Source organism: Ambystoma mexicanum, chromosome 2p, assembly GCF_040938575.1.
Source record: "Ambystoma mexicanum isolate Mex_15411 chromosome 2p, UKY_AmexF1_1, whole genome shotgun sequence".
Classification (NCBI taxonomy): Eukaryota; Metazoa; Chordata; class Amphibia; order Caudata; family Ambystomatidae; genus Ambystoma; species Ambystoma mexicanum.
In genome coordinates this window covers 1,148,535,698-1,148,551,378 of record NC_090923.1, presented here as the reverse complement: position 1 = coordinate 1,148,551,378, position 15,681 = coordinate 1,148,535,698, and the positions used below count along the sequence as shown (strand labels likewise).

The window sequence follows — 15,681 nt, the reverse complement described above, 5'->3', positions numbered from 1 at the left end:
CTTTCACATGGCATTTCACTGGTGCTGCAATATCAATTTGTGTAATGGCACTTGTATTCACAGAGTATCCATGTCCGCTGGCCTCTGTGGCTTTCCATGATGTAGGCAGTGTGCTGTTCCTCATGACCATGGCATTGTGTGTCAAACCAGGTGAGCGGGTACAACAGTGTGTGATCACAAGGTCAGCATTGCAGGTGACTTGGACATTCATGGACAGATACTGCTTCCTGTTGCCTGGGGTGACCAATGGCACATGGGTGCAGTCCAGAACGTCAATTACGTTGGCCAGGTTGGCTGATGTGTAAACATTTGTTGGCAGTAATTCCGCCGGGGCTATTTACGGCGGCTGAATTAACGCAAACTCCTTATTTTCTGCTGCACTGAAAGTGTCAATAATTCTGTTACTGCTACTTTTAACGTATACCGCCAAACTCATGATGAGCCCCCAAGGTCTGAAGGTACCCAAAAGAAAGTAATCAACCCCATGGGACACCATGGGTAACCCAGAAGAAAGGTGGTAACCCAGTAGCAGAGAAGTAAAGCAGAATTCAGTCCCCAATGTTAACCGGTTTAAGAGGACCTGCAGAACCCGACAACCACAGGCAAGGAAGAACGCCAAGGGTGAGCATCGTAAATAACCCTCCAACCCAGGATCCAGAGGCAAGTACTTCAATTCTGGTTCCTGAAAAACTGCTCCTGTAAAACAAAACAACTGTGTAAGTAAAGGCTTCTTTTTACCAGGCGAAATGAAGGAACCCTCAGCCAATGGTGACCCGGATGGCTCAAAAGCAGAACAATCATCCTTCATAGGAGTGGGACACACCATTCAGAAGCTGAATCAGTGACAGAGATGGCTCCAGGAGGATGGAGGACTCTTCACAAGGCAGTGTGTGGTGGTTGAGCAAGCAAACATTGATGTCACACCAGCAAAACCCACCCCTGCAGCAGGACAACAGTGGTGGTGAACCAGGCTAGCCCAGACAAGCAGGCAGATTTGGTGGGGTGTGTGACGGCTTCCAAAACCAAGACTGCAGACCTTGATCGTAAACTGCAGTAAATTGAGGTAAAACAGCCCAGAATAAAGCCCCACGATGGAAGACCTGCCCAAGCAGATGAGGAGGACCAGCAGCATGATGATGAAGATGACCCAGAAAGGATGCCCAGCACTCGAAAATGCAAATCAGAGTACAGGCAAGGGGCACCCGTCCCACCAGTAGGGCCAGACTGATTCTGAAAATCGGCTACAATGGTTTTTCAGTGGCCAAATCGTCCAGCAGGTAAGCAGACCTGCTTATCTTCCAATAATCTAGCAGAAGTGAGTGTAGGGACAAGGGTTTCCCCTTTGTGTGCCATCACTTACAAGGGCTGGCTTCTGCCAGCCCACCAATCCACTTAGCAGATTTAAAACAAAGGTTTTGGTGGCCAGCCAATCAGGCTGCCCCCAGAAATCACGAAACACTGAGGCCCATCCCCACAGGAAAGGTAGTGTCATGCCCAGAACGAGGAACTAGTCTAAACCAGTTAAAACCACTATGCAGGCTGCCGTTGCAGGCTCTCAGAGCCCACATAGGCAGAACGTCTATTTTGGGCTTGCCTTGTCGTTTCCCTTATCAAAAAAGCCACTAAAACAAAATGGGCAATATTAGCACTTAAAACAACAATATTACCCCAATGTCTACCATAAAGGTGAAATGGTCTACTATTGCAGTACATTTGCACCGGTGGTGAAGCAAAAACTAATTATTAATTGCCACTAGCATACCCCTAAAACGAGTGTAGGGTGATATAATCATCCTTGGGCAGAAAGGGGGTGCTTACAAAGCACCCCTGAAACTGATAGCCTTATTGGCCACCCAGGACCAAATACCCTTAATATGTAAAAAAGAGATGTAGAGGCCGGGAGACTTCAACAGAAGTCTCTCTGACCCCAAAAAGTATTAGAAAACAAAAAGAATAAAAGGGAGAAAAATAAAAAAAATGCAGAGGGCCCATAAAATGAGACTGTTGAAACACCAAAACTGGAATTATCCCTTAACACTAACAAACTCATTACCACAGATAGATCAGAAACAACTAAAATGCAGAAGCTACACTGGAATTGAATACGCATTATACAAATCCCCAAAAATGTATTATGCAACCATCTATATATATCGTGAAGGGTAATGGCATTGTTTACTATTTCATCAATTGATAGACGCGGAAGCCTGGCTTGAATTATTATAGAATGGGTAAGGGCAAAGTGCATATAAGCACACACTGGGCATATTTGAGAAAGGCTTCAATTAGCAAAGCTAACATGATTAAGCCATAAAAGTCAGCAGAATGTAGCACTACATAGGAAGTACTAACAAAAGACCTGCTTACAAGTGGGTCTCCAGTGTCCTTTTCCAATGCCTGAAACTCTGGTCATCTGAGCCATAAATATTTGGCTAAAAAACATTAGGATGGGCCAGAAAGGAAGACGAGGGAATTACCATTATCACATCAGTGTAAATACCAATGCAATTACTAATGTGCAAATACATCTTAATGACTAGGGAAAAAGACTGAGTTGCTTTCATTAAGATAATCCTAAGAGATGTTGCTTTATACGGGATACTATGGCCCTCATACTGAGGTTGGTGGCAGTCATGGCGCTATTTGCGCCATGACTGCCACCAATAACGGTACCGTGTCCGGTTTGGTGCAATGGGGACTTACCGGTCTAGTCAGACCTTGGCGGGACCGGTAAGTCCCCATTCACCAAACCATTCCCCATTCCCATTTGAGCCCCCATTTGGCTCAATGGGAATGGGGAGGGCGCAAATAACGGGCCGGCGTATGCCAAGCCCGTTATTTGCGCCCAGGTCCCTTAACGGGTCCCGTCCATAACACCTGGTCAGACCAGGCGTTAAGGAAGGGACCCGCTAAGGGACCTCGTAGTAGGGCGGTAAGGGATTACTGGCACCGGTCTCCTTACCGGTGCCCGGTATCCTTTACCGCCCTACTCGGTATGAGGGCCTATGACACCTACGAAATACTTCCCTTTACCTCACCACCACTGTCTCATCATGCACGGTTGAATGGACCTCATAGCAACCTTTTCCCTGGGATGATATGGCATGTGCACAAAGCTTCTTCACGTATTAGGTGTACCATTATTTGTATTTTTCTAATTTGACATTTTTTGTGTTGTAATTCCAGACTGAACATTATTTTGCAGGATCCTTTGGGGGTCTGTTCCCTACCTCTCATTTCCGAACAATAGAGTTGCCCCTGTTATGTCCATTGTAATGTCAGGACTGCACTATACTAACTCTCTTTACCTCGGAGTCCGGGCATACCACCTTACCAAATTACAAAGCACAAAACGCTGCCGCCAAATTGCTACTACCACTGGGCCCAAGAGTCCACACCTCTCCAGCTCTCAGAACTCTGCACTGGCTCCCAATTGACGAAGGGCCACTTTCAAGACTCTGTGCATCACTCACCGAGCAGTGCACAAGACTGACCCTTTCTATCTGCAAGACAAGCTTAAACCGTACCACACTCGCCGCACCCTAAGATCAAGCTCTGCACTCCTTCTGGTGATCCCAACCACCAACTCGGTCAGGATCGGAGGATCCTCGTTCTCAGCCGTGGCCCTCACTCTTTGGAACTCACTTCCCCCTCACATCCGACACACCGAAGACTGTATGTCATTCTGCAAACAACTAAAAACGTGGCTCTTCCCATAACTCCAATGATTACCCTAAAGATGCGCATTGAAACTAGCCTTCCAGCAGTCAAAAACTCAGCTCTGAACCACAGGTTGGGATGAAGCGGACAGACTTAACGGATGGAGTGAACGCCTATCAATTATACCCGCTCACCGTGCTTCCAAGCCGGATAGAACGGATAAGGGGTATGGAACGGATGGAGGTCATGAAACTGTCGGAATGGACGGAACGGAGAGAGTGGATGGAACCAAGGGAGTGGATGGAACTGAGGGAGTAGATAACACGCAGGGACTGAATGAATGAAGAGAGTGCATGGAACAGAAGGAATGGATGGAACGAATGGAGTGGATGAAACGGATGGAGTGGATGGAACAGATGGCGTGGATGGAACATAGAGTGTGGATGGAACAGACAGAGTGGATGGAACGGACAGAGTGGATGGAACGGACAGAGTGGATGGAACGGACAGAGTGGATGGAACGGATAGAGTGGATGGAACGGACAGAGTGGATGGAACGGATGGAGTTGATGGAACGGAAGGGGTGGATGGAACAAAAGGAATAGATGGAATGGCTGGTGCTGATGGAACGGCTGGTGCTCAAGGAACGGCTGGTGCTGAAAGAACGGCTGGTGCTGAAGGAATGATGAGCGCGCAAGGAACGGTGGGCGCGCATGGAACGGTGGGCGCGCATGGAACGGTTGGTGTGGATGGAGTGGATAGAACGGACCAAACCCATGAAGTGGATGGAACGAACGGAGTGGATGGAACGGGCGGAATGGCTAGATCGGATAAGTGGATGGAGTGGATGGAACGGCCGGAGTGGCTGGAACGAATGGAGTGGATGGAACAGAGAGAGCGGATAGAACGGAGGGAGCGGATGGAACGAATGGGGTGGATGAACAAATGGGGTGGATGGAACAGATGGGGTGGATGGAACAGATGGGGTGGATGGAACAGATGGGGTGGATGGAACAGATGGGGTGGATGCAACGGATGGGGTGGATGCAACGGATGGGGTGGATGCAAGGGATGGAGTGGATGCAAGGGATGGAGAGGATGCAACGGAAGGAGCGGATGGAACAGAAGGAGCGGATGGAACAGAAGGAGCGCATGGAACAGAAGGAGCGCATGGAACAGAAGGAGCGCATGGAACAGAAGGAGGGAGGGAGGGAGGGAACGGTTGGTGCGGATGGAACGGTTGCCGCAGATGCAACGGTTGGTGCGGATGGAACGGTGGGTGCGGATGGAAGAGTGGATGGAATGGATGAAACGGATGGAATGGAGCAAACCCATGGAGTGTATGGAACGGATGGAGTGTATGGAACGGGTGAGTGGATGGAATGGATGGAACGGTTAGAGTAGAAAGAACGGATGAGTGGGTGCAACGGATGAGTGGATGCAGCCGATTAGTGGATGCAACGGATGGGGTGGATGCAATGGATGCAACAGATGGAGTGGATGCAACGGATGAAGTGGATGGAACGAAGGGAGTGGATGGAACGAATGGAGTGGATGGAATGGAGGGAACCGATATATTGGAGGGAGCGGATAGAATGGCGGGAGCAGATTGAACAGAGAGAGCAGATGGAACGGAGGGAGTGGATGAAACGAATGGAATGGATGGAACAAATGGAGTGGATGGAACGGATAGAATGGATGGAATGGATGGAGTGGATGGAATGGAAGGAGTGGATGGAACAGAAAGAGTGAATGGAATGGATGGAACGGATGCAGCATATGGTGCGGATGTTATGGATGGCGCAAATGATACAGATAGCGCAGATGTTACGGATGTCACGGATGGTGCAAATAGTGCGGATGATACAGATGGTGCGGATAGAGAACACCTTTTCACCATGAAGCTACCTAATATCTGTATCGCCTATATATGCCATGTACCAGTATCCGCTTATGTATCTGTATCCCATATATACCCTATCCATCCTCTCGTTATATATATGTATGTGGCTATGTATGTCCCCACTGTCCTGCTAACGTCTCCGGTCTCAGGCAGGCACTTGTACTGATATCCACCATATCACACCACTATGCTTATTTCTGATCTATACACCATCATTCAACTAGAACATAGCTATACCATGATGAATTTGGCCCAGCTGTTCTCATACGAACACAGCCCCGTGAACACCTCATCAGCCTAATAAAACACAGGTAGCTGAGCACATTCCGGCTAGATTAAGCGTTCCTCAGGCCTAACACAGCCAGAACCCAGTTCAGGTATCCACCCACCAGACTGAATACATCCCACTGATTCATCAGCACCACACCTATTGCTATAAAGCAGCTATCATCCAACAACCACACCAGCTGCACACATAGCCGGTGCACCCATGTACCATATGACACTCTCTCTACTGACTTGAACTATGGTTCCCGAGGGTGTTAGACCTACCAGCGCTTTGAAGTCATACCAGTGATACATAAGGCACTCTATAAATGCCAAGTAACATAACATCACATAACATAACATGAGGACCACTGAAATATTACAATGCTGGAAGTGACTGGGTCATGTGACCAGCTCAGCCTCTCAACTGCACCGCCCAACACCCACCTTACGACAGATAATTCGGGAAACCAACTATTTGGCTGTGCTGTGGGTGCATTGATTACATAGGCAGCTCCACCTGCGAGCCCACCGCCATTTTCCAACAAACTACTTAACTGGAATTATACAGGCATCCTCACCACTGGCATCCTCAGCTAAGGTTGAAGACAAGGACATTACCTGTTAGGACCTACGAGTGAGAACCACAACTCCTGCCTTATATGACATCCCCTTGTGTCTCCTGCAGTCACAGAATATACCCATGATCACAAGGAGAAAAGCTCACTAACGCCCACTGGACTACTGCACTGCAAGTCCTCTTAAACTCATCCACATCCCACTTATCTCCACACCACTGCCATTCCTCTCTCTCCACCTGACGCTTATTAACGCTCAGTCAACCATCCTTCCTGCTACCATTGCTGGCCTCATTACCACACAATAGCTTAAGGCAGAGGCGTTGCTGGGGGGGCTTGGGGGTTATAGCCCTGGGTCTTTTGGTTGTAGCCCCGGATAGAAGGTCAGGGCCTGCAACCAAAAGGATATAGCTAGCCCTGAATCCCGCCAGTCCTGACATTAGCTTAGCCCCTGATCTTTTGCAGACCTAGCAACACCCCTGGCCTGAGCTTACCTTTGTCGCTGAGATATAGTTATCTATTATCACCTTCTCCCATGTACTGGGCATCATCATCTCTCCTGTGTACCGCATCCAACATGCTGTCCGTATGCGGAAGGTAGGAGGAGGCCTCGTACATCTGATTGTGCTTGTACCATACAAAACTATGGGGCAAAGGCTTTCATAGAGGTCCTCACATGCCACCTCCAACTATCGCAAAGTCAGGGAGCCCCTATCCAGATTATCTATCACCCGCCTTCCAGGTGTAGGACATTCCTCGATGAACTCACTGACCTCATCAGCATCAGTTTCACGCTCAATAAACACCTCCCTACGCACTCAACATCTTCTTTGCCTCCCCACTAGTTGAATACCTCAACCCTATCTCACTTGACTAAGCAGGCCATGCTGCTATCCCCATCCATCTCACCCTTCCTACTAACAAGTGACAGTGTAAGCAAAGTCTTGCACCATTGAAGACGGTTAGTCCAAACAACTCTGGCCCTGAAATCTTAATATCAACCTTTGAACACACCATGATGGAACTGGTAGATGTGCATGCCCTCACAGGGCAATGTCAGACTCGGACTAAACCCTCCATTCCATGGTATACTCAGGAACTCAGTGACAACAAATATATCATCCAAACACAGGAGAAATGTTGACCCAAACATGAAGACCTGCTCAACTTAAATACTCTCTGGAGCATATGCTGGGCCTTCGTCATTAACGTCAAAGCTGAACATTACTCCACAACCGTCACAGCAGCAAACAGGAGCAAGGCATTCTGTGCAGTAGTCAAACACGACTCCAACACACTACCTGAACCAGTAACCTCGGGGTCCACAGAAAAACATAATACAATTAATTACATCTTCATTACTAAGAAAGACAGAATCAGACAGCTAGCATATCAATGCCTCTAATATTGCTGCTTGCCCATTCACAAACACACTTCATGAAACACAACCATGGCGTGCCATCAGGCCCCCCAGTCCAAAGGACCTCACTGACATTCTAGTGACACTAAATCGCACCTCATACAATGATACTCAACCTATCATATCATGAAACAGACCAAGTGTACTGCCTTCACCCCCTCCTTTAAAGGGTGAATGCCTCACCAAATCAATGAATCTTTCCAAGTAGCCCAAAAACAGAACTAATCCAATCACTCTTCAGAAATCCACATGAGAACCAGATGACCTTCTCACCTACCGGTCCACCACTAACCTTAGCAAAATCATTGACATAGCACTGGCCAACCAAGTCCATGATCGGATCAACCAACAAGGTCTACGCCATGACTACCAATTGGGATTCATACCTGGGTACAGGACAAAGACTGCTACCATGGTCTACCATGCCATAATCAGCTAGAGGATTCACAGGCACAGTCCTCAACTGGTCCGCCTCCTATCTCTCAATCAGTCACCAAGAAGTGCAGATTGGCAACTTCAGACTAGACCATCATCTGCTCACTGGTGGATTCTCACAAGAGTCAATCCCCAGTGATATTCAATCTATAGTCTCAGGAGGATAGCTGACGGGCAACGTGCTCGCCTTGGAAGCAAGACAACACAGAGCACCACAGGTTCGATCCCCGGGTCCGCACTTGGAAACTTCTGGGTATTAAGCACGTTATAAATAACCTATCATATCATCATATCTATGTGTAGCCACTAGGGTCACTTAACGCTGACCCACACTTCTCACTTCAACAATATGCAGAAAATAGGGAGCTATACCTCAAGGTGAACTGTGCTCAAAGCATCTTCCACCTCAGATAACAAGCACATGCCTGAAGCTCAATCTTACAGAAATAGAATGTGTTCTACAAGGCCATCTAGCTAACCAGGAAACCATTCAATGGTGGCTTGATGGAATCACTTCTCAGCTAGCCTCAACTGCCAAATCGCTGGAGCTCACTACCAACAGCAAGCTCTCCTTCCAGCAACACTTTACCAAAATAAAAGCTGACTGCCCAGTATCAATTAGCTGGAAGATAAAACCCTTTCCCCCACCAGGACTTCAAAACCACGGTCCAAGGCTTAGTAATCCCACAGCTTGATAAAGGTAATGACCTCCTCGTCGGATTCTCAACCAAACACCTAACTCCTCCAAAAACCGTCCAACATGCCACTGATCACAGGATGAAAGAAATGTTTTTGACAACATCTCTCCTATCCTACGAGAGCTGCATGAGTACCTATTCCAACCAGGAACTGCTACAAGGCTGCTACCGCCTGGATGTCCACCGACAATGCAATTAGGATGACCCCAATGGGCTTCAAGACACTGTTCTTCAGACTGTACTTAGGGAACACACACCTAGAGCACTGAGCGCCTCCTCCCAGAGGACAACCACCCCTCTGGGACTGGAACTCACCGATCCAAAGACGAAATATGTCCCTGTGGGCACGGCTTACATATTTGTTGTGAACCTCAACTAGCAGTCTACTTTCCCTTGCTAGGTTTGTGATTTATAGGGCAAAATTCAAATGCAGATGATGCGAGGCCCATGACATTAAATGTGTGCACTATTTATTGGCTCTTTTTAAGTAATTGCCCTGTGATGCTTGTATGGGCCTCTGACATACCAGCTCACAATGGGTCACCCTGATTGACCTTTCCGGTCTTCATGATCTTAGAAATAGTCAGTGTGTCCAGCTGACCCATGTTGGTTATTTTGGCCCGCGTGTCTAGTATTTCCACAGAGATGTTTAAAGATGTTGGTAGTGCGAAGAGGGTCCGAAGACTTGGTTCTCCTAATGTCTCACTTACCCCCTTCTTCACTAGAGAAATTTAATTAAAAAAAGAATCGGTGTAGGATAAAAGTGCACCCCAGATGCAATCTGGAATGGGCCACACTGTTCTTAGACTGGTAAGGCTCCTTGTGTCAAAGCTCAGACTCAACATTAAACTAATCCTAGGTATGAAACCTAGAATAGCACACTGCAGCGGCTGAGGAAATAAGGCGAGACTTACCCATCTTCTTTCTTCCTGACATATATATTTAGGAACCTATGCAAGCGTACTGAAAGAAACAGAAATGTGATGGCCTTCCATCCTCATTTTAGGGACAATTATTACTAAAGGTGATGGGTGAAATACTGCAACATTAAACTCATGAAAGAATGCAAGCAAGACTGCAAAATAAATTGAACTGAGGTAAGGATAGAAATTTAACAAAATAGTAAAGCGATAAATCCAACAAAATATGGACAAGTTAATAATAATTCTCAATAATATCTCGATTGGGAACCGCACAATACTCTCACCATGGCATTGAAAGAAAAACTAAAATGAATTGTGCTACATACAATGTTGTAGGGGTTTAGCTTAGGAGTGAGTTGAGCTACCAACAATCACATGCAGGTCAATAAGCTTAAGGTACTTTGCACCTGTTCTGTTATAATTCAGTGGCCAGACACCCTATTTCTGAATGGGCTGGGATTTAAGTCAACTCTAGAATGCCAACCAAAGGAACAACTGCTCGGGTTATACCATAGGAACCGAGAGAAAAATCTGTTGTAATGATACCATCTTAACACATATTATATTTTGGTATTGCATCACCACAAATCAAGAAAAAGATGGATGTTACAACATTCCGACCACATACGGGATACATCGGCAGAAAAGAATTAGAGGTATAACTGCACAGTCAACCAGGAAATATCTGAAGAGATTAATTGCAAGCGGAGCACTGATACATCGTTCCAGAACAGGATGAGTGTGGATGAAATAATTCAAGCAGAATGGACATCTGGAGCGATCACATCATCTCCAACAGGAACAGCAAGAGAGATTACACCCGGACAAAAACGGTAAACATGTAGGGATACCATGCAAATCAAGTCAGAACTGGAGGGATTCCATCATCCCAACAGCACATGGGCATTCCATCATCATTCACAAAACACAGCTGGTACAAATATGAAAACAAGCGAGGGAACACAGCAAACTCTGGATTATGGTTATTCATTATGGAAGCCTTTGAACAACATATAACTTCACCCTGTATGAAGGAATACAACAGCAGCAAGAGAAGGGAGGAGCTGATGGGTGGGATGGGTGGGGCCATGGAAAGGGTGCGCAGGGTGTAAGGCACATGCACTACTCAAACTTACTTCAATGGTGCTGTCTAGGGATCCCACGCTGTTACGACGTCCCCGCTTCCCTGAAGCGAATTAGTGACATGCAAGTGTTAGAGAGAGCAGCTCAACACAGATGGCAGCACGATTCACACAACACAGAAAACACTCTATTCCCTGTCCCATATTCAATTATTCTAAAATGTACTGATCAACTGCCAAGAGGGCTAGTCAAATCTTCTCCCCATGCACAAATATCCAAACCCCTCCTCTGAATGAAATGACTTGTCTGCAAGCCCAGTCTGTCACCCTCTTGTGGTTACCTGCAAGCTTTGACATTAAGCACTAACCATTGTACACATCCTGCAGTACTGTGCCTTGGGCTACCTCCATTGGGTCGAAAGGGAGCAGCACTAACACCTGCTGCTTGCCACAAAACTCCCTCTTCCTGCTCCAATGGTGTGCTCCATCCTTAGTCTTATAGTAACTTTCCAAATCCCACCATTAATTGAAGGTCAGAGGTTCTGACTCTATTTGGGCATTCAGCCCTGTACTCCCACATATTACTCACTTGCCCTCCATAGAGCCTTAAGAATTACCTGTGGCCCCATCGCAGTCTATTGCCAAATTCAACCCCTCCACTTATCCCCACAGAGCCAGCTCCCTGTGCAAATATCCCTCCCAAAGTCCTCTTACCTATATAATACCCAATGTCTTCATAAGCCATTTGGCTACAAGTAACATTACATATTGTTAATAAGCAAATAGAATAAATAGAGCAAAAGAGACAGCAGTAAAGCAGATAATTATTACTGTAGATTGCGGCAAAAAATCCCAGCCATGGCTTCTTTTGCCAGAACGTAAGTCTGTAATGCAAACAAAAGGAGGGGTCTTCATACCTCACATATCCTATGCTTCGTACCTCTCCTCCAGTCACTGCCATGTGCAACCCTGCACCATACACCTTACTTCCCAGCCCGCATCTGTGTAGTGTACCTTTCTTCCCAGCGTGTGCCTTATGATATGATATGAGAGGTTATAATGCACTTAATACCCAGAGGTTTCTAAGCGCGGACCCGGGGATCGAACCTGTGTTGCTCTGTGTCGTCTGGCTTCCAAGGCGAGCACGTTGCCCCTGAGCTGTCCTCCAAGACAACCCTACACTCACATTCCAGCGTCCCCCTGTGCTCCTAAACCCACAACCCTGATTGTTTCTGTTCTCTGTACCGCTTGTCTCTGTTTTCTATAGCTCATTTACTTCCTGCCCTTCAGTAACTCACTCCAAAGCCTCTTTACTTTAGTTCACAGCCCATCTATGTGCCTCATACTTTACAGAAGGAATCCCGCATTTGGAGGTTTTTCAGGGACCCTCCAGGCGTTCTGTCTGTAAGGCACAGTTGTAATAAATCAGCCTACTCACATCTCCCTCAGACTGCAGGTCTACCTCTACCAGACCTTTTGCTGCCGCTTGGAGACAGATAGTTGAGTCCCTCCCACGCCGGCCTTTTGTAGCTTCTGATGCAACTGTGGCTTCAAAGGAGCCTCAGACCGGACCCCTTGACACAATAGACATGTCTATACTATCCCTCTGCGCACATTATAAAAGCAGAGAGACTGCTGCATAATGAGCATAATGAGAAGTGACAACCACCACAGTGTGCTGTAAGAGGCAGGAATAGTCTATCTTTTAGCACAAAACAATAGGGCTTTTTGAGGCACAACTGGTTTGTGGTTCATTTTTGTATGCACCAAGGAGTAAGCAGATCATGAAGACTAAGAACACCTAAATCTGCCAGTGAGTTTAAGCACATGGCTTCCACTTTCACATTTACAATGGACAGTGGAGGATACCCTTTTTAGTATTGACGACCAAGGACCGAAGGGTATCTCTTCTGAGAGATAGAGAGGGACCTACTCTAACAGAGCAAGCATTCATTAGCTACACTGCGGCACTATCCAAGACGTTTCTAAATGTCTTTCATTGGGCGGTAGTGAGGGAGGTTGCAAAAAAATGCACATCACATGAAGCGGGAGCTTGATTGAAAGCACCACAGTTAATCCACATATCATATGTTCGTGCATCACTAGTTGAGGTTGCGAGTTAACCTGTCTACCTTGAGGTTAAGTCTTGGAACACTATGGGAAATGATGAGTAGGGGGTCACAAGCCACTCTGGTCTCTGTGGGCTCGTGTGGGGCCAGTCACTACAGTGCCCTGATGGACAGAGAGACACTGTCTGAGAATTGGAGGTGATATTCACAGCAGTGCTCTGGCAGATCAGAGTGGCTCCGGAGAAAGCAATGCGACAGTGACTTCCGTGCTAGGAGGGCTTTGGAGATGCTGCTTGGAAATTAAAGGTGACAGTGACGACAAAGTTATGAAGGGCCGCTAGAATGCTGCAGAATGGGATGAGTCAATGAATACAGTGCCTTGAGGCATCGCAGACTGCTGAAGAACACAGGGGACGGTGTATATTTGCAGTGTTCTTAGGGTGAGGGATGAGTGCTTGAGAACCCAGCCAATGGTAAATGTTGTACACCAGGAGGTGGTGAGCTAATGCTGGAAAGCAAAAGGATGAAAAGATACTAAAATGCTAAAAACCCAGCCAGGATTACAAGAGGCAGGCAAACACTCTGAGACATTGGGGGGTGGACAAAAAGCATACTCCCCGACATCAAGATAGGAATAGAACAGAGGGGAAGAGGGGGCACAGACTCACCCGCATCTGAAAGGTCTCTCAAGGAGCTGCTGAGTGTACTCCGTTTCAAGCCATCACCGGCGGCGTAGGTGTCTTCAAGGCTGGTGCGGGTCAGTGTGCCATTCATCGCCTCCTTCAGGCCAGATCCCTGTGAGGCATTAGGCCGCATGCCACCTTTCTGCTTCTCAAGTTCCGCTGGAATTTAGACGAGGAAGAGAGCGGGTGTGACATGGAAACAAATGGAAACAAAAGGGACAGTTGCTTACCTGTGACAATAGTTCTACAACATGGGATTACATGTCAAACATACATTTCAAAATAACAATCCATATAATATTCCCCACCATTGGTACTGTTGATGGTAGGAAATATGTTTACAAATTGTGAATCTAAAAAGGATCCCATGGTGCAGAACAGGCGTGTCTCCCAACTCATGAAGGTGGGCATGGGAACAGGGAGGGACACCAAACAGGACTGTAAATGAACATTAGTGATGAGACAGCGGAAAGGCCATGGGGGAAATGTACAGGACAAAGACTTCCTCACTGGGCAATGGGGAATCAAGGAGACATCAGTCACTTACACTCCACGCGGTACTTCTCCATTTCCTGCACTTCCGCAATGGACTCTCGCAGGTCGCTGGTGAATCGCAGGCGATCCTGCAGGCTGGGTGCATTGAAGATGATGAGTACCTTGCGCTCACCGCCGGGCAGGGCTGACAGCAGCTTGATTCCGTACTGGTAATCTGGAAGGGCAGAAGGGAAAGACACCAATAATCCACTTGTCAGCCAGGAAAGCACCGACCACTAATCAAAGCTTAGAAGAAAGCACTGCATGTTCTTCGGCACAGGGTGAAAGAAGCGCCATGGCGGTTAGAAAGAAGAACTCAATTAAATGGTGAAGACCCACGAAAGACCTTTGCCTAGAGAAGAGTGAAGCCTGGGTGTGCCTTCCTTCAGCCTGGGAGTGAAGGCAGAAGTGCATAGACAACGCTCACCTTTGGCTGAGCAAGGTACATATTCAGAAGGGCCGGAGTGTATGGCAAGCACCATCTGCTTGAGATGTATCATTGGTGGGAATTAGTCAATCACTTTGTAGCTACAAAAGACGCACCCAATTACAAACTCAAAGCTAATGAAGAGCACGGGTTGGGTATTTTTTAACAGCACAGAAACCACTTAATTTCACTGGAGTGGACTTAAGTAATAGACGCTACTAATGGGCAGATCAAAGTCTGATAGGCTAGCCTGACCCACGTTAGGAACAAGTCTCCACTGGTGAGGTTCAGGCCTGTACTATAGATATATACATATTTTTTAGTATCAGCCATGGGGAATAAGGACATTGTACTTTGGAAGCATTTACAAGTATTCACATTATCAAGGAAAAGTAAAAAAAAAACTAAAATCCTCTACGAGATCTGCGTATTCACAAGGTTGCAAGGTGTCTTTTAGTTCAAATCTATAACTTTGTACAACGGTAAAGATATTTGCTTGACGTTTACTGTGAATACACTCCTGAACTGGACGTGTGTACTTGGGGTTTCATACAAGCAATGGGTTCTGATTTAGGACAGTGTAGTAAAGCCATCAGCATATCTGCAAACAGCACCACACAAGACATAGCAGAACCACACACAGATCTATAAGGACTACACGAGAGACATATGCAATGGCACACACATTTAAATTCAGGATACCACAATGTAAAAGCACCTCTAACAATATTTCTGAACCTTCGAATATTTCTGGGGAGAGTATGCAACCCAGATTCAAAAGATATGATTTACCCCCACTGCTTCAGGGAGGAAATGTGGACATTTTTAAAAACACTGTCAATTTTATAAAAATGCTTCCTTACAGATGAGCCCCAGAAATGGAGTTTGCACTTTTAAATTTTTTCTAGGTCAGTGGTTTTATACCGACCCAAAAAAAACATTGCTAAAAGAGTCTGAGGTTAGTTCATAGATGCAACCTACACTTCGGAAGGTGTGGTACAA

The 15,681-nt window shown here is 46.6% G+C and overlaps 1 protein-coding gene across 7 annotated transcripts in view; it reads right to left on the bottom strand.

Moving 5' to 3' along the window:
• IQSEC2 (IQ motif and Sec7 domain ArfGEF 2) overlaps window positions 1–15,681 on the bottom strand; it is a 1,791,459-nt gene that overhangs the window by 88,182 nt on the left and 1,687,596 nt on the right. For 5 of the 7 annotated variants that reach the window (XM_069645244.1, XM_069645243.1, XM_069645246.1 and 2 more), the window contains 3 exons: window positions 14,266–14,427; window positions 13,704–13,877; window positions 11,021–11,070 (listed from right to left, as the gene is read on the bottom strand). In XM_069645244.1, coding sequence (XP_069501345.1) covers window positions 11,021–11,070; window positions 13,704–13,877; window positions 14,266–14,427 — 386 coding nt within the window. The remainder of the gene's footprint in view (window positions 1–11,020; window positions 11,071–13,703; window positions 13,878–14,265; window positions 14,428–15,681) is intronic. The other 2 variants (XM_069645245.1, XM_069645249.1) reach the window with 2 other exon arrangements.